Source organism: Perca fluviatilis, chromosome 21, assembly GCF_010015445.1.
Source record: "Perca fluviatilis chromosome 21, GENO_Pfluv_1.0, whole genome shotgun sequence".
Lineage (NCBI taxonomy): Eukaryota > Metazoa > Chordata > Actinopteri > Perciformes > Percidae > Perca > Perca fluviatilis.
Genome location: NC_053132.1, coordinates 16,673,267 through 16,700,631, shown reverse-complemented (window position 1 = coordinate 16,700,631; position 27,365 = coordinate 16,673,267). Strand labels below are relative to the sequence as shown.

Here is a 27,365-nt window from a genome sequence, read left to right as displayed (position 1 = left end):
TACCAATACCAGCAGTACCAATTTAGACTAAAGTCATTTATTTCTTTATCAGATCTTGATTTTAGATTTGGAGTCTTTTATTTTAATCCATTGTGACCGATAAAGACAAACAGATGATTATTGTTTTATTTTTATTTACTTACATTATTTCTGAAAAATGATTGGTATTACAGAGAAGATATATGTTAAATGAAGTTTGTGTTTCATTAAAATAGGCCATTCAAAGAAATGTTACAACAAAGACAAAACCATGCTTCAAAGCTACAGTGTGGCGACACTTTCACCAAACAAACTCCGCTAGAATCATCATGATGTTATAAATATAATCTTTGTAAAATTATTTAAAAGACAAAATATCCCAAAACAACAGAAGAAGAAATTGAGAAGTTGTAAGTTGAAACCTGTGCTATGGCGCTACAATGTGCTGTAGGAACAGTGTCACTAAGATGACAACCATTGTAAGTTTAGTTGCAACAGTTGATGGTGTGGAAGTTGTGTTTGGAGCTGCTGTGGAAGTTGCGTTTGGAGCTGCTGTGGAAGTTGCGTTTGGAGCTGCTGTGGTTGCATTTCCAGGGACGGAGCTGCGACACACAAAGCTGTTGTCCTGGTCGGTGCCACTGGATCTGAATGTCACAAATTGAACATTCGCGCCCATCACTTGATCCATGATCCAAGTCTGGAACTCAGACACTCGGGCGTAACCATCAGGAAAACCATCTAGGGCACAAGGTATTACAAAACTGCTAATGCCAGCCTGGATCCACATTGAGGATTGTTTGCATTGCAAAGGTCCACCGCCATCCCCCTGAAAACGGAGAGACAAAACCCAAATTGTTAATTAAGGTTGCAAAATGAGACCGTAGTAGTCTTCTAGCCTGGCACACTCTCACTGACCATAACATCTTTAGAAGAAAAACAAATCAAAAGTATTCAGTACAGCTGCTTCAAATATTACAACAATTGGTTATTTTAACCTGGCATGTTCCTTTGTTCTCTTGTCCTGCACAAATCATTTTGTCAGTGATGTTTATTCCTTGTATTGGGAGGTAGTTGCAACTGCACTGCTTTTCTCCAATGACAGGAATCTGAACCTCCTGCAGTGAGTCAAAGGCTGGCAGGGGCTCTGTGGGAGAGAGGGAAGGAAATAGTTTTTACTTTTGTTGCACAGTTTTGCGGAGATTTATTTTGCAGCGTATTTGTTGATCAAAGCCCAACTAGACCTTGTGGAGTCTTCTGACAATGCAATACTTCCTGTTATCTATCTATCTATCTATCGCCAGGTTAACTGCCGAAAACAAGATAAGAGTCTAAAGTAATGCTAGCAGCTCTGTAAAGCTTAATTTATGGTCGCTGCGGTGTTCCGGGAGTGAGGTGCGCGCGCCATAAAATGATGTTGCCACGGCTGTCATTTCTGCGTTATTATGGAACCCACACAACTTCTAGGCAAGATCCGTCCTTCAATAGCATTCACACACTACTGTTGGCCAGGAGTCCATGCTTACGCAAGGTAACGTAACCCAATTTTGTTCAGGTCATAAACTGTATAATATTAATGGACAAAGCATCCGGTTCGGCCAAGTGCTGCAAATGCGAAGTGCCTAAAACTTGCATTACAAGAATGATGGTCTCGTTGATTTTACAATATGCAATAAAGCAGGGGGTGTTTTAGGGCGTGGCTATGATGTGATTGCCAGTGAAAGTGTGTAATGTAATGTAGAGTGTAAGGGCTCCTCCCTCCTTCCTTTCTCTTGTCTAAAATCGTCACATCTGCAACCAGGATGGCTACGCCCATAACGGGAAACTCAACGACACATAGCAGATTTCCACAAACCAATGGGTGACATCACACATGCTCTGTCCATTAATATTATACAGTCTATGGTTCAGGTCCTATCCCCTGACCAATCAGCTACCCTAATCTTAACCACTCAAGGTCAATGCCTTACCCCAACCAATTGAGCTGCTTTGTAGGGCGGGACATGCCTAGAAGTTACGAGGGATTCATTACGTGTCGTTTCCAGCGCAAAGGCTCCAAAGCTGTCGCGGCGCATGGTTGTGCAGCTCTGAATTTTTTTTAACCTGGTGCGCTGCGCTTTTAGTTAAACACATTTTGCTGGAGAGTGTGGAAAAACATGAGATGGTTTTTTCAAAGCTAAAAAAAACGCTTCATGGAAAGCGTGCTCTTAACAGTGTTACAGGCAGACCGTAATTTCGATTTGGAGATGAACAACAGTCACAATGTAATGTTTTGCGGTACATCGGTGTTAAACATGAAAGTGTTTACTACTGTTGCCAGACAGCCTGCTTTCCTTTACTTCCGGTCTCTTCTTCTCTACTACTTCTTGCTAATTTACAGATTTTTTTTGTCTGTACGCCCTGGTGTTTTGGAGAATACTGCAAAGAACAATGCGTTGAGCATAAACATCTCTGTATAATATGCTAACATGCTCAAAATGACAATACAGTTACATGATGATTAGCAGTTACTTTCTTGGGTTGTGATGCCAATACTCACCATCCTTTCCAAGTCTGCCCCAGCCAGTGGCCCAGCAGGGGGTGGAGTTGTAAAACTGGCTGAAGTTACTTGCCAGGCAGACAGGTCTGATGTAGTTAGTGAAATTGACAGGGCTGCTTAGCTTCATTAGGGCAATGTCGTTGTTGAACGGCACATTGTTGTAGTCAGGATGGATGATGATCTGGGACACGGTGCGGTTCACCTCATGAACATTGGGGCCAGACTGAGTCTTTCTTCCGAAGTAGAGAATCCATACACTAGGAAAGTTTCTGGATGAATTCAAAAAAGACTGGTTGCATCAAGTTTTATCAGAACAGACTGGTGGTGTATCAGTAAATGTCAGCTCCTCAATTCAGTAAAAGCAGATTGCTAAAAAAAAAAAGCAAAGCAAGAGACTGCCCCCCACCACTCTACTCCTACACCTGGGGCCTCATTTATAAAACCTGTTATACAAGAAAAAGTTGCGTGAAGCAGGGTGAAATTTGTCGTCGCAATATTCCTCGCAATAGTCGGGATTTATAAAGAATTTCCATGCGTAAAAATGTTCCCAGTTTTCCGCAACCTTTTGACCACACGTGTGATCGTGCGTAATGCTCTAAAGGTTTTGTAGACTGCGTTTTAGTGAACTCCGATGGTATCCCCGTTTTCCGAACCTAACCCAGTTTTTGTTTTCCTGAACTCAACGATCCCTTTCTTGCTATACCGACCAAGAGCCGGTCGCGGCTCCCGGCGAGGGGCTGCCAGCAACGGGGGAAATGCGTTTTTCCTCCGCTGCTCTCCCCGTGAAAGTGTGTGTGTGTGTGTGTGTGTGTGTGTGTGTGTGTGTTGTGTGTGTGTGTGTGTGTGTGTGTGTGTCTTTATGTGGTCGAGTCTGAGTGTAGGTGTCTGTGTGGGAATGTTGTCTTTCTGCACCTGCTATTCCCACACAAAGTTACCAAATTGTTACATTTCAAGCACTTTCACCTGTTCTGATTAAGTTCTAAAAAATAAGCACCAATAATGATCCAAAATCTTGTTTCTATTTTTTATCTTTTTAATAAGTGAATTTCCTTTTTTTTTTTTTCTCACAAAAAACGAAAACGATCATATCATCGTAAATGTGATCTCACAGGGGTAAATGGCAAATATGAACCATAAACGATGTATGTATCATTGGTAATTGAGCTAAATCTGTTACATGACATTAAGTTTGTGTAACAAAAATATGAACACTACACAAGGGTTAAGGCTTCCAAACAGGATTTTGTTTCGATGTTCTACCTCTGTTAGGAGCACATCGATCTCACAATCACCGAATCGTGTTTTTCCCCCATTTTTTCCGTTTCGTGATTGGTGATCAAGGGCTCCTTTCAAGGCTGGAATATTCATTGATTGATTAACATGGACCTTATTAGGACAAATATGGGATGACCTTGGTCCTCGTGCAGGACCGCATAAGATAACGCACGTCCGTATTTATAACGACAAGAGTGCGTACTGGTGTGCGCCGCAAGGTGTTATAAATCAGAATATTGTTTTTGCGCACAAAATCCTTCAGAATAGAATCTATGCACAGTTTTATAAATGAGGCCCCTGGTCTCTCCTGCTCTGTCTGTGTTTTTTTTGTACTCTGCCCGTGTGTCTGTTTCACTATTGTATAGTTAGGGAAATAGTATGTTGCTTGTTATCGTCCCAGCAATGTTGTTTTTGTGCAGGTCCACCATGTATGTCTTTAGTTATTGCGCCCTGTTTGTCTGGTCGGACAGTTCAGCTGTGCGTTTAATTGTGTTGATCTCACCCAGCTGTTCTTGTTTTTCTAATTGTTTGTTAGCATTAGTATAATTGAATTTTGTTGTATAGGGCCACATCTGTATGTATTATTGATAGATTAATCGTATTATATAATAATAATCGTTTAATTTTAGGGTGACCTCTTACCACCAGTCCCGGGACAGCGGATGTAAAATAGCCTCCAGGCTAATTCTGGCACATTTTACTTTTATGTATTATTAGTGTGCATTGTCCCTGACAAATAAACCTGAAATTAATGAATAAATAAATACATTTCAGGTTGGATTAGACTTAAATTGCCATGGGTTGCTCTGTGCCGAAATTGGATCAAACCTCATGACCTGAAGGGATCAAAACAGTCACAGCAACATGCTGTTAATTTGGTCAGGCAGTCTAATCTTTCAGTTGGGTGTTGTAGTAGCTAGTAACCACAAGAAGCACAGTTGTTGTTCTTGTTGGAGCATTATCTATCCGCACTCTTTATTATTAAAGGTCCCATGACATGGTGCTCTTTGGATGCTTTTATATAGGCCTTAGTGGTCCCCTAATACTGTATCTGAAGTCTCTTTCCCAAAATTCAGCCTTGGTGCAGAATTACAGCCACTAAAGCCAGTCCCACAATGAGCTTTCCTTAGGATGTGCCATTTTTGTGTCTCTAGCTATTGAGGAGGAGAGAGGGGGGGCAAGGTGGGGGTGTGGCCTTGACCATCTGCCACTTTTCTCATTTGAAAGCCATGATGTCTCTCTCCCATGGGTTGGCCAAATTCTCTGGGCGGGCAAAGCAGAGAAAGGGGAGGTAACCTTGCTCCTTATGACCTCATAACAAGCAAGATTCCAGATCGGCTCATCTGAGCTTTCATTTTCTCAAAGGCAGAGTAGGATACTCAGGGCTCGGTTTACACCGATCACCATTTTAAGCCAATTGGGGACCATAGGCAGGCTGGGGGAACGCATATTAATGTTAAAAAAACCTCAAAGTGAAATTTTCATGCCATGGGACCTTTTAAAGCTGTTTTTTTTTTTATCGTTGCTGTATGATTTAGTAGAATTTAGTTTTTCTGCGAGCATGTTACAGCTAAGTAAGCTAACCAATACAGGCTAATGGTCTGAATTGTTGCTAATACAACATTCTAAGCTAACATGTCAAATTACTGTTGGTGAAAGTAACTGTTATGTGTTTAACTCTTTTCACTTATGGACGCCGATCGATACCGTGGGTGCTCTGGAGCTCGAGCACCCACGGAAAATACTGAGCACCCACGTGTGCCAGACTGCCAGTAGGCTAGGCTACATTAATTTAAAATTAAACATTGTAGTTGGTGCTGAGTGGAGTGTCTGTCATAGTGTGATTGGTGATGTCGGTGGCATTGATTCTTAATTTCCCACGAAGCTGATCGCTGTTACGTGTCAGTTAGCTAAACTGCTTATCTCCAATCCTATCTGTAGGCTATGTGAGAAGTGGCGCTGTCCTGAGTTGAAAGCCTACTTTACGGCTTTATTATCGAGTTAACAGGCGTGTGTGTTCGCGTCGGCCGCTGTCCATTTTCTAAGGTTCTGAAATGCAAACCATTTTTGACTACTTTTTTTTTTTGTTATGTACATAATTCCATATGTGTTCATTCATAGTTTTGATGCCTTCAGTGAGAATCTACAATGTAAATAGTCATGAAAATAAAGAAACCCATTGAATGAGAAGGTGTGTCCAAACTTTTGGCCTGTACTGTATGTGTTGTTTCTGTGCATTGTAGCCCCAGAAAACCAATTCTACTTTTCTAACAAAGAAAAGTTGGACTCCTGATGCTGACATAAACCAGGCAATGGCTACCAATTTTTTTTTAGCTAATAGTGAAGAGTGACTTTGTTCTTAACCATAGGGTTTTCCATCACAGAGTTCAGTAAGGCAACAGATAAAGGAGCACTTACAATATGATGCAGCTGGCTGCTGTGAGTACCCACTGGTCACTGATGAGGGTCCCTCCACAGATGTGGATCGCTGCAAAATTAATGTGCATGCTAACCTGCCAGGGCCATGCCCCAGCTGTGGCATTCTCACCACCCACTATCCTTGTGTTCAGAGGTGCCAGCCCACAATCTGACAGAGCAAAGACATCTGTGTGTCAATACACATGAAGTTAATTGAGGCTGTATCATATGTGAAGTTAAAAGTTTTTTTCATTTGTAGCTGTGTTCCTTGTTGTTACAGTGCATCTCTGGAATATATGACATGGGACTGTGCTTACCCTGAGCCTTTGACCCTGTAGGAAAGAGATAAATTTTTTTTTTTTTTTTTTTTTTTTTTTTTTTTTTTTTTTTTTTTGTTTTATTTTTTTTTTGTTTTTATAATTATAAAAAAAAAAAAAAAACAAAAAAAAAAAAAAAAAAAAACAAAAAAAAAAAAAAAACCAACAACAAAAAACACATTGCGCTATCTTCAGCACCGCCCCACAATCCTTTTTTTTTTTTTTTTTACACCACTATTTCTATTTTTTTAATTATTCATTTAATAATCAACTCAATTAACATACTAAAAAAAAACAAAAACCCAATCTTTTTTTTTTTTTTTTTTTTTTTTTTTTTTTTTTTCTTTTTATTTTTTTTTTAATTATTTTAATAATTATATTAATTTTTTTAATTTTTAATTTTTTATTTATTTTATAAAAAAAAAAATAAAAAAAAAAAAAAAAAAAAAAAAAAACAAAAAAAATATAATAAAAAAATAACCCAAAAAAAACAAAATATATTTTTTTATAATACTTTAAAAAAAAATTATATATTACTTATTTTTTAAAACAAAAAAAAAAAAAAAAAAAAAAAATAAAAAAAAAAATAAAATAAAAAATAAAATAATGGAGTTTTTTTTTTTTTTTTTTTTTTTTTTTTTTTTTTAAACCGGAAACCAACACAAAAACTACCATTATTTTTTTTTTTTTTTTTATATACTAAAAAAAAAAAAAAAAAAAAAAAAAAACAAAAAACAAAAAACCAAAAAAAAAACAAAAATAATAAAAAAAAAAAAAAAACATCCTTTTTTTTTTTATATTTTTTTTTTTTTTATAATTTTTATAAAAAAGAAAAATACAAAAAAAAAAAAAAAAAAAAAAAAAATAAAATTTTTTTTTTTTTTTTTTTTTTTTTTTTTTATAAAATATTTTAAAAGAAGTAAAAAATAAATAAAAAAAAAAAAAAGAAAAATATAAAATAAAAAAAATATAATTATATTTTTTTTTTTTTTTTTTTTTTTTTTTATAATTTTCTACAATCTCTTTTTTTTTTTATACAAAAAAGTAAAAAAAAAAAAAACACAAAAATTTTTTTTTTTTTTTCCGTTATTCTTAATGTTTTAAAATAAAAAAAAAATAAAAAAAAAAAAAAAAAAAAAAAAAATCAATTCTAATTTTTTTTTTTTTTTTTTTTTTTTTTTTTTTTTTTTTTTTTTCTAAACAAAAAAAATTTTTTTTTTTTATTTTTAAAAAACAAAAAAAAAACATTTTTTTTTAATTTTTAGTAAAAAAAACAAAAAGTGTTTGAAAAAAAAAAAAACAAAAAAAAAATATTTTTTTTTGAAAAAAAACCTGCATCTTTACAATTTAAACCCGACTTTTTTATCAGAGATGGCACATGGTTAAAGAATATTTAAATCTATAAAAAAAAATTTAATATATTTTATATCATTATATGGCTGTATATTATTGTATCATGTTTGTTGAGATGTGTATATATATATATATATATATATATATATATATATATATATATATATATATATATATATATATATATATATATATATATATATATATATATATATATATATATATATATATATATATATAGCTGCACCTAATATGAACGTTCACATCTCAACAAACATGAGATAGAGATATATATATATATATATATATATATATATATTTTAGGGAATGGTAGCGGTTCCCACAAAACCCACGGTTCGGTTTGTATCACGGTTTTAGGGTCACGGTTTTCGGTTCTGTACGGTTCTTGTTATTTTTTCTTTTAATCTTTAACACTCCGAGAATATACTTCAGCATATGATATATAGCTAAAATTAGCATATTGAATGCATGTTGCACAAAACATGCACATAGCAGTGGCAGTTCTATATATTGTTTTATTTCATCATAGGTACCATGAAATCCAAAATGTTCCCACACACCAGACTATAAACGACGCTGGCGCATCCTACAGCTCTGGGCAGCCTCTCTCCCACTTGACATTTCTGCAGGTACGTGGCGTGACCTGCAGCGGCCTACTCCACTTGAGGAGGGGGGCTCGGTGTCTCTCAAAATCTGACGAAAATCTTTTAAACTGACCTTTGTCGATCTGAAATGAAGACAGATTCAGCAACTGCATGGCCTATTTCTCGCTTAAAGGTTTTCAGAAACACGTTTCGTTGAACTATTTTACTACAATATGAGATCGTTACTCTGAACGAGCCGCCATGACAGTCTATTTTGAAATTAGGGACCAGCCAGACCCATGTGCGCCGATCGTCCAATCAGCTGCCATGGGTTGCGTTTGTCACGCCCATCCCGCTCGTCATTTCCAGTTAGTGTTTTAACATAGGTGTATAAAGTGGGCACTACGGCAGTAAGAGGTTAGTGCAGTTTAACAGTGTACTGGCCGAACCGTCGCGGTACACACATGCTCGAACCGAGACTAGCGAACCGAAGCGGTTCGGGTGTTTTTCATGAACCGTACCACCTACAAGTTATACATCGTTTGTCTACTATTTCGTTATTAAATTCACTTCTGAGACTTTTTATACAAGAAATCAACTATATAAAGCTCAAATATGGGCCGTCTTACGAAAATTGACGCTAATTGCAAATTTGGTAAAGACGTGTCGGCTTTAGGAGCTCCACACAGCGGCGCAACCTCCATACCAAGTGAAAGTCACAGTTTCTCAGTTACTTACTACTGGGGCTGGGGCTCGGCGGAGCTAGCCGGCTGCCAGTTGCCGGCATAACTAGAGTATATTTACAGTTAGAATTTCGTCCGTCATTATATTACAGCTACCCCAAGGTCATATAAAGCTAACAATGGTATCTGATTTCAATTTAATGCATTTTTTTTTTTTTTTTTTTAGAACTTTTATTTGTTTTTCACAGAATAAAACAGAAGGAACCTTATCTGAGACAAGTGATAAACAGGAGTAATACAGAGGAAAATAATAAATAAAAATATTCTGTGTGTATATATATATATATATATATATATATATATATATATATATATTAGGGGGTAATGCGGTTCGAACCGTTCGGTTACGCTAGTCTCGGTTCGAGCATGTGTGTACCGACGGTTCGTCAGTACACTGTTAAGCTGCACTAACCTCTTACTGCCGTAGTGCCCACTTTATACACCTATGTTAAAACACTAACTGGAAATGACGAGCGGGATGGGCGTGACAAACGCAACCCATGGCAGCTGATTGGACGATCGCGTCACATGAGTCTGGCTGGTCCCTAATTTCAAAATAGACTGTCATGGCGGCTCGTTCAGAGTACGATCTCATATTGTACTAAAATAGTTCACCGAAACGTGTTTCTGAAAACCTTTTAAGCGAGAAATAGGCCATGCAGTTGCTGAATCTGTCTTCATTTCAGATCGACAAAGGTCAGTTTAAAAGATTTTCGTCAGATTTTGAGAGACACCGGGCGACCCGCTCCTCAAGTTGAGTGGGGTGCCGCTGCAGGTCACGTCCGCTCACCTGCAGAAATGTCAAGGTGGGAGAGAGGCTGCCCAGAGCTGTAGGATGCGCCAGCGTCGTTTATAGTCTGGTGTGTGGGAACATTTTGGATTTCATGGTACCTATGATGAAATAAAACAATATATAGAACTGCCACTATGTGCATGTTTTGTGCAACATGCATTCAATATGCTAATTTTAGCTATATATCATATGCTGAAGTATATTCTGGAGTGTTAAAGATTAAAAGAAAAAATAACAAGAACCGTACAGAAACGAAAACCGTGACCCTAAAACCGTGATACAAACCGAACCGTGGGTTTTGTGAACCGTACCACCCCTAATAACATGGCAGTGTCTGAAATATGAGACCTGCTTTCTCGTCTCCAATGTGTTTCTATGTGGTTTGCTCAAACCAATCAGCGCGCAGCTCATCTAAATATTCATGAGCATACCATATTTGGAAGAAAAGCTCTTGTTACAAATAGGGCTATATTCACAGGGTAGTTAAGGGCCCATAAAATAGCATTCAGGCAATTTTCAGCCCAACCAATGTTACATACCCTATTAGGAGACCTTAAGGAACAGTGTGAAATACCCTATACAATAATTCTATCACCCCTTTAAGAGAACGGGTCACGGCAGTTTACTGCGGCACCGCTATGACGACCAGCCACGCTGAGGCCGTACTAAAATCTGCAATGGAAAGCGGACGCACAGTGCGTCGAGGCGAGTAGAGTCGAATTGAGCAGGTACCATGTAATGGAAAAACGCCATAACACTGTCAACAAAAACTTTAAAAAAGAGAGGCTGTATTGGTTTGAAAAGTTGGTTTGAGAATAAACTAGTAACTCAGTGTAAAAGCTCACCTTGCCCAGTGAGGACCGCACACATCAGCAGTATCCATCCAGTCCAGGCTGCCATCATGTGCTGTCATGAAACTTCTTGTCTACAGTAAGCGCAGCGAGTCCTGCTGATTTAGCTTTTATCTAGTAAGTACACTGACCCCTCCCTAATCAAACGTGTGCGCGTGCGTGCGTGTGTATTAAGGTACGTCTTAGTGGTGCGTGTGTGTGTTCGTGTGTGTGTGTGTGTTCGTGTTCCAAAAACTGGGAGTCCAGTATACTTGTGGGGTCCCAACAGCTTTTTGGGATAGAGGGATAGAATTAGGTTATGGTTAGGGTGAGGGTAACCGTTAAGGTTAGGGAATGCATTATGTCAATGACTGGTCCCCAAAAAGATAGTGCCACAAACCTGTGTGGGTGCGTGCGTTGTTTTGTTATTTACCGGTATATAATTTGGTGTTCCTTGTTCCTGCTCTTTTTGGCATTTACTGGTGTATATAATTTGGTGTTCCTTGTTCATGCTGTTTTTGGCATAATGCCTGGCAAAGTGTTGAGAACAAGCTGTTTCTAGTCTTCATACCAAGCTAACTGGCTTCATATTTTTCAGGCAAATGAGAGTGGTGTTGATTGTTTTATGCAGAGGTGTATAGTCCAGGTGCCAGAAAGTAGAAATCCTGTCCAGCAGCTGTCCCAACCATCACTAAACCAGCTCCTCTACCAGGTAGATGAGCTCGTTAGTGAAAACACCTGTTCTAGATGTAGAGGCAGATCCAAAAACATGGCAGGATTTTTACTGCACCTGGACTATACACGTCTGGTTTTATGGTACGATTTCATGTGACAAATTAAATTGATTTATTATAATTGTTAATTTCTTACACTGCACTGTAACTTTAATTCCTGTATATTAAACCAGTCTTGTTCTTTTTAGCTTGTTTTTTATATTGTCTTCAATTAATCTTTTTAATTGTTTTAATTGCTATTTAATAAAGCACTTAGAATTGCCTTGTTGCTGAAATGTGCTATATAAATAAAGTTGCCTTGCCTTTTTACCAGACTCTTGGCAGCCTTTCCCAAAATGTCAATTTCTTTAAGAATCAGCTTTGTTTTTAAAGTAGATAGAGGCATAATAAACTCATCACTTATCTCATTTCTTTTAGAGACTAATAAAAACCTTTTTTATTTTAAATGAAACTGTTTCGAAACGATGTGAAACCAAAACAACTGTCCTTACTGCCCAACCTGTTATTGTGACTATTTTTGTTTTTAACTGGAAGCATGAAGGGAATTTCTAAGGAGTGTACCTGATGAGAATATTGTATCATAAGTGCTTGAATGCAAGATGCTGAACATTTTAATAGGTTTCATTTAGAGGTTGAAATGTTTAAATATCAATATAGGAACAACAGTAAATTTTATATTGAAAGTCAGATTATCATATTATCGACTCATCCTAATTTTGGCCACCAAATACAGAAATATTTATGTCTAAATAAATGTAAGCCTTTTAAAGAAAAAAAAAATGCTCGGATGAAACTACAGTTTCCAGGACTTAACAGTATGTAACACTTTGGCCCAGTGCACATGACAATGTATACATTGCAAAATGTAAAGGACATGCTTATCTAATCTCACACTCTCTCAAATCCTATACATTTTTGTCAATTTTGACTATCAAGTACAAAATCCAGCACTGTTTGTATGCAGATAAACTGCTAAATGGTTCTCGACCTCAAGAAAAAAAAACATGTTGATTTAAGGCACGACGATCATAAAAAGTCTGCACAGTTATTTCATTCCTTCCATCAGCTTGCGTGTACTCCATCAAACCCTTATGTTTGGTGTAGAAGGCGCGGACCTCTCCAGTCACCTTTCCGTCAGCTCCGTAAAATGTATGCTGAATTTTCTATTTTACAAATATTAGTTGCTTTATTATGCCAGCTGGCCGGTCGAGTTTTCAAATGTAACCATCGGCGTAAATGGTTACATGCTGCCAGTCCGAAATGCCGACATGCTTCTATTCAGACATGCCACTATTCCGACATGCTGCTATTCCCTAAACCTAACCCTAATGGAAACAAAAATTGTCAGAGTGGTGGGACGTTTGAAAACAATGGAAGTGCTGCCACTCCGACAATTAGACACCAATGTCGGAGTGGGGGTATGTCGGAATGGATGGCGGAACCCGGAATAGACAGGAAAAAAAGAGAAGAGCACAAGCTAGCAAGACCATCTCTGCGGCCATCTCATGACACTGAGTCACTCATCAGGATTTGGAAATCAACTTACAACTCTCCTGCTGACTCTGCTAGCCTGGCCAATCAACTTTTTTTCAAGAGTAAATTCATAAGGAAAAGGTGAAGATGGCCATCAGCTACCGCCTATGGCTACGATCCAACTACGTGGACAAGCAGGACCATCTCTGCGCCCATCTCTACATCAGAAGGGGCACCAAGGCAAGCATGGAGGAAATGAACACTGAATGTGGCTTCTCTGCTGGGCGTCCTGCTAACCAGTGTGCAGGCGTCAGACGGTGAGCTGGGTGGCCTCCGTGCTTGTTTCTGTTCCAGTGGGATGTTGGGAGCTGTGGTGTCCTCTCATCGAGACTTGGCTTGATCCTGGAGTGCCGTTCAACCGGGTGACCCTTTTTCTGTGTGCCAATCTGACGGCCACATTCTGCTTCATGATGAATCATGCACAGGTTGAAGGAGCTGATGGGACTAAATTTCATTGGAATGTAAACGTTTCATGTGACAAATAAAATGTGTGACAAATAAAATTGATTAATTGATTGATGTCCCTCCTCTTCTCCAACCCTCGTGAAGTGCACTCAATCTTTTGACCTGATTTAAAAGGAACGAGTGTCAGAAAAAGTGAAAACATGACGAATCAGAGCACAAAGTACCAAACACAAACAGGGAAAGGGAACACATTATTCACCTCTTTCAATCACTCTAAAGTCTCACTTTGGTTTTTACCTAAAGTAAAGCAGGGTGGAAGAGAAAGAATCAACCAATTAAAGTGCTGTCAAACAATTTAAAAAGCAAAATCAAGTTAATTTAATATTCAGAGGGGGATGAAACCGACAACACCTTCTCCTTCAAACATCAGCCACTTGTTCAGGCTAAAAATTAACCTAAATCAGAGGCGACGATCGTAGCAGGAGCTGACTACAAGATAGACAGCCTGTACAGAGGGGGAAAAACAACCATTCTTCTGTTTTTATCCTCTTTTATTTATTTTTTTTCCAAATTCAACACCACGCTAACTTTTCTCCGAAAGAAAAGAGTTTTAGTCTCGCCTGAGTGTTTGCCCACATAAGCTCAGTGGGATCACCCTCTCTGTTTGTTCATGGCAACACTGCACCAATGTAAAGTAGCCCCAAAATCTTGGCCAGAGGCCCGTCTGAATTTTAAGCGACCTATTTGCCCACTTGTGGGTCCCTGCACATCTCCCTCCTTCTCCTCGCTCTATCAGTCCTCTAGGGCTCGTTTATTTAAGAGGACATACACATATCAAGGGCCTCCTTTCACTGAGTCCCAGGGACAATATTTCTTATTTACCATCTGGCAGGACAAACCCGCCCCCTGTCACCTCATTGCTCTATATAAAACGACAAAAGGGCCAGATGATAAGAACTTGGTCTCAAGACAAGCCTGGCTATGCGGTGTAAAGTCCTCATCTGTGTCGTCCTTCTGACTCTCATAAAGCATGGTGAGTATTGTGCCATTATACTCGCAGGCCGGTTACAAAGACTACATTGTTGTTTCTTGACCTAATGACCACGTTTGCCCAAGTTTGAGCTGACCAGGTGAAATTGGAAATATTGACGATGAGTTGTCTCAGATGGAATCTGGATTTGAAGGCTTGTAACAGGGATGTTTTACAGTTAATAGTCCCAATGCTAATCATTAGTTTGTTTAGATCTTTTAGTGGTTTACTGCAAGTTAAAATAAGAGTAAAAGTACAGATGTCATGTTCAGACATTCAGCGTCAACATGTAAACTTCACAGTGTATGTTAGGACCAGTACGAGTATCAGAGCATTATGTATACAGTGTATTAGGTTTGGGCTATATTATAATACATAAAGTGAATAGGACTGCTTTATGCTAGCATTGGATTTACAAGACATTCACATGAAGTGGAGTGATTTGTCGGATGTGATTGGATTCGGCCAAATCAGCCAAAACTGCACATGCAAATGTGTTTGTTTTACTAAACGGCTCTTAAATACTATAACGATACATGCTGACATATGACAAGTGATATTGCAATGTAAAATGTCATCCCCACAGTCTAATAATTCACATGTACTGAGAGAAATGGCCAAAGCTAAGTCATTATTTAGAAGTGAAATCACTCTAACATACAATATGGCACTCCTCTCTGTATACCTTAACTGTTATCATGTCAAGGTGATTTGGAGATGATAATGACCATGGTTACAAGTGGTGAAAAGTATGTTCTTATTATCAGACCATTATTTTTTCTAAATGTAGACGCAAGTGCTCTGAATTGACCTGAAAGTTTTAAATTATTTTAATGATTCGAACTGTTGATCTATTTGGACCACAGGTCCAACAGGTGTTTCTTCATTGGTGGATCAGGATGTTTTTTGATAAATGGTTTACTTATTGTACTTTTGGAGCCAAAATAAACACCAAAGTAGAGCATTAGTCATATATATATTTTTTTTTATTCTCATTCTTTTTCTGTCAACCTGCTATGATCAGCCCATCTATCACACTTAACAAGAGGTGCAACATAAACCTTTCCATTGCTTGACAATACCTGCCAAGTATTTATTACTAGTTACTGATTAATCTGATTGGGTGGTCAGACCAGACTAAAAGGCTTTCTATTTACATTGATTTAGGTAGGGATACTGAGTTTACTGATTTATGGTTAGGGGTGAAAAGAGAGACTGTGAAGCGGAGAATTTCATGAAACTCAAACTCTCGACATAAAATTCCTCTGTCACTTCTCATTAGGTTTTTGACATGTAAAAAACAACCTGGATGAGTTGTCGTTGCCCAGACTTAGACATTTATTGTTGCAGGTGTATTGTTATATGCCTGTATTGTTCTTAGGCTGTTATTGAGATTTATTTTTTAAATAAAATGTCAGGCTTAAAGGGAGCTTTAGCCTTGTGGCTACAAGAGGCAATAAGATTACTCATTTGCCCAGTGTGTTTACTTCTTGTATTACTTTTGTGATAAAACCACTGGAATGTCAGTCTGTTATCTGTTTAAACATGTTTTACTAGCAAAAGCAGAGAAGTCTCATAACTGACTCCGTAATGTCAGTTATACAGCAGTATAAGTTTGCTAATGTTAGCTGACATTAGCTACTGGTCACATCAGACTTAAAAGTAAAACTGTGGAAGCAAAACTCTTGAGTTTATTTAACTGAACAAAGGTAGGGTTTTATTGCTCATGGATTAAAATTCTCATTTGATAGAGGATTATGGTGTTTGTGACGAAATTGCTTCGCAAGAGTCACTCAATGGTTGCTACAGTGCCTTGAATGTATTCGACTCTTGAACTTCGACTTTGCCACATTTCAGGCCTCAAACATAAAGTATAAAACTGTAATTTTTGTGGATCAACAACAAGTGGGACACAATCATGAAGTGGAACGAAATTTATTGGTATTCAAACCTTTAAACAAATAAAAACTGTATTGGTGCAAAATTTAGCCCCTTAAGTTAATACTTTGTAGCGCCACCTTTTGCTGCGATTACAGCTGTAATGCTTGGGGTATGTTCTTCAGTTTGCACATCGAGAGCTGACATTTTGCCCATTCCTCCTTGCAAAACAGCTCGAGCTCAGTGAGGTTGGATGGAAGCGTTTGTGAACAGCAGTTTTCTCTTTCCACAGATTCTCGATGTTCAGGTCTGACTTTGACTTGGCCACCTGGTATGTTTTTTGAACCATACCTTGTAGATTTTGCTTTTGTTTTGGTCTTGTTTGTTGGACAATCTCCGTCCCAGTCTCAGGTCTTTGCAGACTCCATCAGGTTTCTTCAGAATGGTCCTGTATTTGGCTCCTCCATTTCCCATCAATTAACCTCTCCCGTCCCTGCGGAAAAGCAGGCCCAAACCATGATGCTCACCACCATGTTTGACAGTGGGGATGGTGTGTTCAGGGTGATGGGTGGTGCTTACGCCAAACATAACGTTTTGCATTGTTGCCAAAAGTTCGTTTCCAGCACCTTCTTCCACATGTTTGGTGTTCCCAGGTGGCTTTTGGCAAACTTTCGACACTTTTATGGTATTTTAAGAAATGGCTCTTCTGCCACTCTTCCATAAAGGCCAGATTTGTGCAGTATACAACTGATTGTTGTCCTTGGACAGAGTTCCCACCTCAGCTGTAGATCTCTGCAGTTCTCCAGATGCTGGCTCTTGGCTGCTCTCTTCAGTCTTCTCATTGTATGAGCTGAGTTACGGCCGCTTGGATTTGTGGGTCTGTACTCTTCCTTTCAATTATCGCAGTCTCCTTGGGGTTTAAAGCTTGGATTTTGTACCAATCACTTCTCCCACACAGTATCTCACCGCCTGGTGTTCTGTTCTGGCTCCCTCGCTTTCCGGCCTCTGGCTATCAAGCAGGCTTTATACGACACACACACTGTTTTGGTCACACTTGGAGAGGGCCTGTTCGCCCCTTTTCTTTTTTGTTTGCAGTTCCCCTTCCACTGTGTGTTTTCCAAACGGGCCGGGGAAAGGTCGAAACGCAAGCGATTCTTACCAGCTGTGGTGTTATAAGTTAGCTCGACTCAGGTTATAAAATACATTCCTGTTTTGACATAAATTAAAACTTCAGTTGAAGATCTGACTCAATCATTAACCAAATAAAGTCACATTTTACATCTTACAGAACCCCCATGTGTTGCAGTAAGAAACAATAAGTGCTGTTCAGCAAAGGCTCTTTTTTTCACTCCATCTAAACTTTCTTTCTCTGCTTACAGTGTCTCAAAGTGAAATACAGGCCAGCCCGAATACAAATGCAACTCTTCCCTGCAATGTGACGTTCCCTCTTTCTGTAAAGGGGGACAAAATAGACAAGTCTCTCATCAAAGTCAGCTGGATAAGTAACGGCTCTGACATCGCCTCATTCGGAGAAGCGGCAACTCAAATAAAGGAAGGCTTCAGTTGGGATGCCACTGATTTCATCAACGGGGACTTTTCACTGACTGTCCTCAGAGCCGGTCTCAACCTGCAGGGGCAGTATGAATGCACCGTCAGCTACAACTCCACAATGCTGCACTCCAGCAACGTTACATTCAGTATCCTCGGTATGTCTTTGTCCAGTTGTTGAGATCTGATTTGTACATTTAAAGGTCCCATATTGTAAAAAGTGACATTTCCATGTCTTTTATAAAGCAGGTCGAGGTGCTATATAAATACTGTGAAAGTATCAAAACGCTCAATCTACAGAGAAATGCAAACAGCCCGCATTCAGAAACTGTGCCTTAAAACGAGCCTTCAGGACTTCTGTGCGGTTGTGATGTCACAACTATACTATATGTAGGCAACCCGTTCTCACTCCGAACTTTTAAAATATGGACGTTTTGGACAGTGGCTGTCAGTGGCAGTCAGCGTCTGAAGCGACAAAAAAGCACCCTTCAGCATGTTTGTAGAACGTACCGGGGAGAACAGCATCTACACACGTTTTAGCGAGTAGTATGTAAGGGGGAAATTCCGCGAAGGGAGGTTGGTCGGGGTGGTGTATGGGTCAAACACAGGACTTTCACCCAGGAGACCGGGGTTTGTGTCCCGCGTGTGTCTTTAACCGTCCCGTTATTGCCACGTGTCACGGAAGCGGAAGCCCACCCACAACCTTTTCCTAAACTCAAACGTCCCGTTCTTCCCGCGAGTCATGGAAACGTAAGACAACCCACAAGCTTTTCCTTAACCTAACTGTCAAAAGGGACGCCAATAGTCCCGACCAAGCGTGTTTAGTTAAAGCGCGTTATGACACTAAAAGAGACTTTTAGCGTCAATAACAATGACAAAGGCACCTGACCAAGCGTCCGTATTTTACGAGATGGGAGTGAGAATGTGTTGATATAGGTAGAAAGTGCTGCTAAAGTGCATTTACAGTCATTCTTGGCTGCAATGACAGTGCTGAGACTCAGAGCACAGATGAGGAAGACCCAGAAACGCTGACCAATCAGAGCAGACGGGGCTTTTTTGGGAGAGGGGCTTAAAGAGACAGGCGCTAAAATGGAGCGTTTCAGACACAGTATGATAAACTTAATGTGTTTTTTGAACATTAAAGCATGTAAACATGATCTAGTAGAAATAATAAAAGCAGGTACAAAGCTGAACATTTTGATCCTCTTTTTTTATTTTTTTTTATTTTTTTTCCTCAATTTCTTTTACTTCTCCTTTTAGCTTCCCCCACTCTATCCATCCCTCAGCAGTGGGTGGTGTTAGAAACAGAGAGCCACTTTACATGCCATGCAGATGGTTTCTACCCTCCTCCTGTCTCTTTCTCCTGGACCAGAGATGGGCAAGTGATTCAACCTCCTTACCACATTGAAGGTGAACAGACTCCAGATGGGTACTACATGGCTGTGGGCAACCTGACCTTCTACCCTTCCCGCGAGGACCAGAACGTGACCTTTGGCTGCAAAGTGTCACACTATGGCAGCTATCAAGAGCTGGATTTCCAACTCAATATTACCTGTGAGTGACACAAAGACACATTGCTTGACCTTGTACATTGGCCCAATGACCACAATGACTCATATTTGTACTTCATGTGAATTACATTACATGTCATTTAGCTGACGCTTTTATCCAAAGTGACTTCCAATTAAGGGCTTTTAACCTTGAAGGTACAAATTCCAGACAACAAGAAGTAAGTGCAATTACAGTACATTAGCTTTAAATAAGCAAAACTACAAAGAACCAAACAAAAGTGCAACTGTACGGTTTGTTTGTTTTTATTAACCAAGGTGGAGTCGAAATAGATGTGTTTTTAGCCTGCGGCAGAATGTAGGCTTTCGGCCGTAGAACTGGAATAGCTACTTCTGTCAATCATTATAGTAGAAACTGTGGGAACAACTGCTTATCCTTAAAATCTAAAATTTAACACCAAAAGATCTTTATAAGGTTGTCTTTGTCTCTCCTCAGACCTTCCTTCTGTTAGACTTGCTGCAGTACTCTCACACTCCAACAACATTCCTCTCACTCTTTACTGTGACGTGGAGAGTTTCTACCCAGAGGAAGTATCTGTATCTTGGCTTCAAAACAGCACAGTCCTCCCTGAGCCCCCCGCCACTGAGGTGAACCCAGATGGGACTTACAGAACCAGGCACTATTATACTTTGAGCCCTGAGCAGAGGGAGCAAGGTGGAAAGGTGGAATGTGCAGTAAACCAACCTGGGGTAGTGCACCCTGTCAGTGGCTCAGCGTACCTCGAGAAACTCGACCCTCAAGGTATATATTTGACAAGAGTTTCTACTGATTTATAAGTAGAGCGGAGACAGGGTACAAGTCACACCAACTTGAGACATGCTATCATTTCTGTTTTTCAATATCTTTTTTTCACTTTGAATGATGGTTTGACGTACTGTACAATCCCCTGAAACTAGAGGCTTGGAACAAAGTCTGAGAACTGCAAAGAACAAAAAAAAAAAAAAACCTGGCTGCCTAATAACCACACAATTGTTTGCAACTTGTTTGGTCTGTTCTTGATGCTGGCATGGTTTACAATTTTCTCACTCTGTTTCCTCATAGTTGAGGCTCCAGTGTTGACTAAATCAGCCAAAGCATCTGTGGCTTTGATGTGTATTTCTCTGGTACTGGTCGTCCTGCTCTGCTTTGGTGTTTCTTGGAGAAGAAGGGATGGTGAGTCAAAGGACAGTAGTAGATTCCACTGTAAGCCCTTAAATAAAGCAAAGTCTATATGAGACCCTCAATATGGCCATAGCATGGAGAGAGATGGGTTTTTTTGTACTTGCCGTTGTGGCCATTGGCCTTGGTGTCTTAGAGAGGAAAAAAGTCTTGAATTCTTCACAAAACAAAGGAATTATATAATTGAAATTAACATAATTTGAGGTAACAGAATCATTTTTTTGACTGCTCAAATGTATCTTTGGACTCCATGTGGGGTCCTTACCGCCATGTTGGGAAAATACCAGGAAAATGCAACAATGCATTCAAGTAACTCCGAACTAGCATATGCTGTATCACATTTCCAAAACACTACCATGTTAGACTGGAAGCACACAGACGCAATGGGTTTCAGGAGCACCTGGTTCAGCAGGGTAAGAGGAATGCATGCTTTGGATTGAAATGCACAATTGTACGGAAGAGGATTAGGGCCACATGTGAAAAAATGTATTTGAGTTCTGAGTTTAAAGTCAGAATTCTGACTTTAAACTCGGAACTCAAATGCTTGTAAATCTTTTCACATGAGGTCCTAATCCTCTTCTGTACAATTGTTATTATTGACAGCAAATCCTGTAATTATTGAAGAACAGCTGCCTCCCCAGCTCCCATTTTCTCTTACTGACTTATTTATCTCAATTCTTTTTCCCCTCACTCAGAGAAAAAGAAGTCTCTGAATGTGTCAGGGATCATTCTCCCTCCACGCGTGATTGTTGGTCAAAAGGGCAGGGTGACAATAAGCATTGAGGGCCGGAGGGTGGACCGAGTCCAGACAGCATGGTTTCTCAATGACACCCCTATCTCTGACACTTCACTCACAGGTAGGAGCGAGTAACCAGCGACTATACTGGGGAATACTTCTTTGACACTGTCTGACACGGTTTGACAGAATTCTAGTGGAGATCAAAGTGTGTATCCTATGTATGATTACTGTCACACAGTGTGGGAAAAGATCATTTTCCCAACCTTAGTAATATTAGTTCAACATTTGGGAAATACACTTGTTCGCTGGCTTTCCGAGTGAAATGACGATGATCAATACCACTCACATGCCTGTGCGGTAAATATGAAGCTACTGTCAGCAGCTAAATCGAAAGCTCACTAATACACTTTTTTTTTTTTTTTACTTATTTGTTGAATCGGTGCAAAAACCAAAGCAGGAAACAACACACGGGTTTTATGTTGGAGTTATGAGACTATATTATTTATCTTGGCCGTGGACCATTACTTCCTGGTGTCGTGTTGTCATCCATGAGGTTGCCATACAACCAGATGAGACAGATTAAACAAAACAGGTATACCGGTAACCTGTTTCATTAGTGCGCTTTTTTAGACATTCTGGTATGTGGAGTTTTTTAACCTTTGGAGAAAGCCAGGCTACCTGTTTCCCCCTGTTTCCAGTATTTATGCTAAGCTACCTGGCGGTTGTCCAACTGTTTCTTTAAAGCTACCTAATGAAAAATAAAAATAAACAGGATCTTAAAGGGTTATTAAATAGAAGAAACAAAAAATGTTTGGATTAATGTCAAAATAAAAAACATGAAATGTATTGCAACTACTCCTTAAACATACCATGTTTTCTCTTTTACACTTAATTATGCTAACAATTTACAACCTTACACACATAGGAACCTCCAAAACTAACTTTAACTGCCTCTATAACCCCCTAACCACCATCCATTTGCCCTATGGTCTAACTCTCACCTCCCCAGCGTCAGAGAAAGGCCCTCTGCTCCCCTCCAGAGGCGAGACGGGTTATTACAAGCTGCACACTCTGGGGCCGCTGTACTCATCTGGAAGTGGCACTCAACAGCTGATCTCCTCACTCACCTTCATCCCCCAGATTTCAATCCACAAGGGGGCGGTGTTTAAGTGTCAGGTGTCCTACATGGGCAAAGATAAGATCGTGGTGGAGAGGGTGTCAGAGAAGTTTACAATCTTGTGTAAGAAAATATTTTTACTTATTTACTTTGCCTCTGCTTTTCTATGATTTCCACAATTTATGGAATGGACATTTGTGTAAACTTTGTCTTTTAGCTGCTCCAGAAGTATCAGAAATCCAGCTGGCAGAGACACCAAGTGACTCTGGTAAGGCAAACAGTTTATCCATGTGTTGTAGTTCAGTACATGTAAAACAGTCCTGGTTGTGAGAGGCTACATCCCTGCAATCTCTGTCATCCAGATGTAATCAGCATGACTGTCCTGGCATCACATTTCCATCCGGACGTCATTACCTTCCGCTGGTTCTGCCAGGGGAGTGAGCTGAGCCCTGTCGCCTCCCAGGCCTCGTCCTCCCCTAGACCCAATTCTGAAGGAGTCTTTTCAGCCTTCAGCCAGTGTAAACTGCCTCGGAGTGAACTGGAAAAGGGAGGCACTAAAGTGTGGGTCAGTGTCCACCACATCGCCCTGAAGCAGCCAGTTACCCGTGAGACCAGAGGTAAGAGAGTGGAAGAAAGGGCATAAAATGTATGATAAATGTTAAAAAAAATAAAGCTTAGGGCACCCGGATAGCTCAGTTAGTAGAGCAGGCGCCCATATATAGAGGTTTAATCCTCGACACAGTGGGCCCGGGGTTCGACTCCAATCTGCAGCCCTTTGCTGCATGTCATTCCCCTTTTCTTTTTTCAGCTGTCTCGTCAATAAAGGCCTGAAAATGCCCAAAAAATAATCTTAAAAAAATGAAAGCTTAAATCTCCACTTCATCCTAAATAGGGTTCATCAAGAGGCCGTGTGTGTCCGAAATCGTTGGCTCCACTTCTTCCCCAGAGAAGACTTTGATCCTTGGATGTGAAATCACAGATTTCTACCCCCCGAACGTATCAGTCACCTGGCTGAAGCTCAGGGGGGGAGAGCAAGATGACCGAGAGGAGGAGGTGATAGTGGGAGGAGAGATGTGGGGCCCCATACAGACTCAGCCCAGACTCTACAGGGCCACAGCCACTCTGAAGAGAAGGCCAACAAATCAGGAGAAAAAGGAGAGAGGAGGAGGGATTATTTGTAGAGTCGAGCACTGTTCCCTACACGAGCCTATTGAGAAACACTGGAGAAATGTTGACGTTGGTATGAATTTTTATAGGCACTTTTACTGTCAACAACTTTGAATGTTATCCTTATCTAAACTCATCGGGGAAAAAAAACTGCTTTTATTCTTTTTCATTCACTTACAATTTCCGTTTGTATTCCCTTAGTTGCTCCCTCCATTCCTCCATTGATCTCGGTCTGTTGGAGCAGTGAAGGGGTTGGTGTGTTCTCTCTCATGTTGAAGGGAGGTCACCCTAAGGTGAAATTACTCTGGGCAGCGGGAGGACCCACTCTTTCACCACTGGTATCCAACGAGACCGAGGAGATAGGAGACGACGGACAGAGGGAGCTGAAAAGTGTGTGCGCCCTGGAGAGGTCCACAAGCCTGCCAAGTCAGACCAACAAACCGCTGGAGAGACTGAAGAATGGACATGCAATAAGTACTTGTCATTACTGTATTTTTTTTTTTTTCAAAAGTTTGTAGTACAAAAATCTCACATCAACATGAATTTACTCTACAGGTGGAGAACTCCAACCTGTGAAAACAGTTGCGTAACGTCTTCTGTGGCTCTGGAGGAGCTTACTTTAAGTCTAGGAAAATAACCTTGGTGATGTCATCTGGGTTATTTTAGGCTTGGGTTCGAAGTCGACCAGTTTTTAATCGGAAGCCTGTGCTTAAAAATAGGGGCAGTTGGTATTTACTTGATAGGGAGCATCTGAGGAAACATGCTGTTTCTATTGCATTATGGGAAGTGTAGGAGCCAGCATGTATACTATATATTGAAGCTTGAACCATAATATTAGAATATTCCAAAGTCTGCTGTATTGATTTTTACCATTCTTTTGTTGATCTGTCTCTATTTTTTATTGAAGTGCAATACTAAATCTCTGGAATAGCCCTTTAAAATGTTTCAGGAAAGTAGATTTGTTTGATTCAGTACTCATACTTTCTCCTCAGTGGGTGAGCAAACTCGATTTACAATATGAAGTCTAAAAAACATTGCATTATAAGTGGAAACTTAACGGATGTGCACTGCTGCACAGCCAACACTGTGGCCACTGTGATGCATGGAGGAGGGGTATAATATGCAGAAAGCACAATTCAAATTACATTGTGCAAACTGGCCAATACAGTATTCATATTTTCTCTGACTTAAAAACGTTAACAAAGATTTAGATTTTATTTCTGTACACAACACAAACCCTGTGAGCGTTGGTGCTGTCTTCAAATTTTAAAACTGTTGTTACTTTATAGAAACAAAAGCTGCCGTCACAGACCCTGACACTGAAGGAATAGAATACATCGATGAAAAGGTGGATGAAGAGAATAACAACATTGACAGGGACGAGGAAACCAAGTCAGAAGTGGATGAGGACAGTGTCAAAGAAAGAGAGCAAGGCCCAGGAGCACTGCACATCAACAGAATCAACTTGACGAAGGGTCCCAGAGGAAATGAGAGAGCACGTTTGAGAGTCAGCGTGGAGATCACACACCCTGCACTCAAGCTTCCTGTTTATCGAACCTGGACAGGTAAGACGCTACAAACAACAAACCTACAGTGCATGTACACGCACACATTACTGAGTCTACATCATGACGTATTCTCACTAAAACCAGAAAACAAGACTGGTTGATTGACAGACTACCAATCTGGTAACTGTCATTTTGTTAAGAAAAAAGTAACCGTCAACAGGAAGTTTGTTCAAGTTGAGTTTTTTTAACGTGATCTTGTGTCCTCTCTTTCAGAGCCCAATGAGGAAATTTCATCTTCTACATTAAAGCCCTGATGTGTGCAAGAGTGCTTTTCGATCTCATATATCAAATATATATCTCTATAACTTTAAATATGAAGTAGTATGTTTTTAAGGATATCCAACTGTCTTTGATGTAGTTTTGCTTCCAACATTTCTGTGTCTTTATTTATTATTTTATATTCTTAATCTGTCCCTGTTACTTTTTTTTCTAACTTCATGATTTTTACATATGGTATTTTTGTACAAAGAATTTTTGCAATAATAATCCACTTCTGTGGATTTTTTAAAAATCAGCTTTGGAAAATAAAATCTAAATAATTTTTTTTGGAGAGATGTTTCTTTAGATTTTGTTTTTGTCTGTGAAAATGAGTCAACAGGCAAAGTTCCGTGTTCCAATATCTGTTGTTGGTCAACCTCTGAAATAAGTTCTCATTTTAAAATACACTTCTGGTTTTTTTCTGTTGCACTCTGACCACAGGAATATCACTTCACTGTGCTGAGAAGAGGAGGTGCTGCGTGGTTGATGTTTAATTTAGAACTTCCTCCTCTCCGATTATTCAGCAAACATACCATGGCTGTCAACAACTAGAAACATACATGTTGTAAAATACAGTTTTCATTCCTTGTACATAAAATTAGGTTAATCTGTAACATGCCACCTAAAATTCTAGCAACTTCCATACATGTTGCATACACTGTACATTTACCATACTAGCACACACTTACTGTATGTTTTCTATTAATTTCATGTAGTAGGCTACATGACCAATACAAACTGAATACAGCTAGTCAACTATAATAAATATGCAGTTTGTAGTTAGTATTGTTCAAGATAAGTGACCTACTGAATATCATTTGAAACAAAATTATTGGCCGAATAATTTAATAATTAAGATTTCATGACAGGGAGGGCTGAATAAAAATATTAAACATCTAAACATTCAAATATTCACAAAGACAGAATCTTTTTAATTGTAGACCTTAAAGCGAGCCTATGTAACTTTTGCAGAAGAGTGGCATTAATGGTAAATATTTAAAGTGTTCTTTTCAAAAGAGTACTTTTCCTCGATTTAGCATTGAACCTCGATAACAGTGACCATGAGGATCACAATCAATGCACCAGAACCACAGATAGTCTCTTTTTTTTGTTATCTTTTTCCTTATCATTCTTATTAAAGACATTATCAGATGTTGCACAGCTCTGTCTGTCTCTGGCTTTATCTCTTTTTCCCCAGTAGTAGTATTACCCCACACCTGCAACAGATTTTTGATAGATGTACAAAATGTTCGACTACTGTGAAGTGTAACAGTATAGCACAAGTAGAGGAGAGTATAGAGAGACACAGCTACTTGACTCAGTAATGTCAACAACAACAATATATAATGTTAAGTTTGCTAATGTAAACTCAAATTAGCCATCATGAGCTGGTCATACCAGACCAAGTACAGTTGTGGCAGCAAAACCCCTATTGAACTCTAAAATGCTGTGTTTCAGTATTTATGCGTTCAACTTTTCATTTGTTCAAGAATGTAGACCTATTATTTTTACTTTGAAAATCTGCTTCAAGCAAGCAAATCATTAGAATTAAATTGCTGTGGGTGGAATATTTCTGACTTGAACATCAGGAAACCAAATGCAAGCCTGCACTGTTATGTTCTGTTTGGGTAAAAGGGACTTCATAATTAAGAATGTTGTTTTTTGTATGTTTTTTGTCATAAAGACATGTTCTCAGCTCAGGAGTTCCTGGTTTTTCTCCACCATGATTGTTACTAATGTTACCAATCTGAATTATAAAAAACCGGACGACCAGAGTTATTTAAAAAAAAAAGTGTGACACAACAACTCCGA

General features: G+C 39.3%; 2 protein-coding genes across 5 annotated transcripts; one reads left to right on the top strand and one right to left on the bottom strand.

Annotated features, from left to right (window-relative positions):
- Nucleotides 1-117: 117 nt before the first annotated feature.
- On the bottom strand, nucleotides 118-10,967 carry LOC120551004 (chymotrypsin-like protease CTRL-1). Of its 3 annotated transcripts, XM_039788088.1 has the most exons (7): nucleotides 10,865-10,967; nucleotides 6,526-6,540; nucleotides 6,209-6,377; nucleotides 2,714-2,784; nucleotides 2,516-2,677; nucleotides 975-1,123; nucleotides 118-805 (listed from the first exon to the last, which is right to left on the bottom strand). In XM_039788088.1, the coding sequence occupies exons 1-7, from the start codon at nucleotides 10,920-10,922 to the stop codon at nucleotides 407-409; spliced, it is 1,023 nt and encodes a 340-aa protein (XP_039644022.1). In that variant the 5' UTR covers nucleotides 10,923-10,967; the 3' UTR covers nucleotides 118-406. The 3 variants fall into 3 exon arrangements, with proteins under 3 accessions (XP_039644022.1, XP_039644021.1, XP_039644024.1); XM_039788087.1 differs by having other exon boundaries at nucleotides 2,516-2,784; XM_039788090.1 differs by lacking the exons at nucleotides 6,209-6,377; nucleotides 6,526-6,540 and having other exon boundaries at nucleotides 2,516-2,784; nucleotides 10,865-10,959.
- Nucleotides 10,968-14,342: 3,375 nt separating this feature from the next.
- Nucleotides 14,343-27,205, top strand: si:ch211-180a12.2. 2 transcript variants are annotated; one of them, XM_039788042.1, is made up of 13 exons: nucleotides 14,343-14,554; nucleotides 17,809-18,135; nucleotides 19,238-19,531; nucleotides 19,982-20,287; nucleotides 20,588-20,698; nucleotides 21,400-21,561; nucleotides 22,369-22,683; nucleotides 22,778-22,828; nucleotides 22,923-23,177; nucleotides 23,453-23,800; nucleotides 23,929-24,201; nucleotides 25,017-25,292; nucleotides 25,509-27,205. In XM_039788042.1, the coding sequence occupies exons 1-13, from the start codon at nucleotides 14,503-14,505 to the stop codon at nucleotides 25,547-25,549; spliced, it is 2,811 nt and encodes a 936-aa protein (XP_039643976.1). In that variant the 5' UTR covers nucleotides 14,343-14,502; the 3' UTR covers nucleotides 25,550-27,205. The 2 variants fall into 2 exon arrangements, with proteins under 2 accessions (XP_039643976.1, XP_039643978.1); XM_039788044.1 differs by having other exon boundaries at nucleotides 14,345-14,554; nucleotides 22,453-22,683; nucleotides 25,509-27,203.
- Nucleotides 27,206-27,365: the final 160 nt, after the last annotated feature.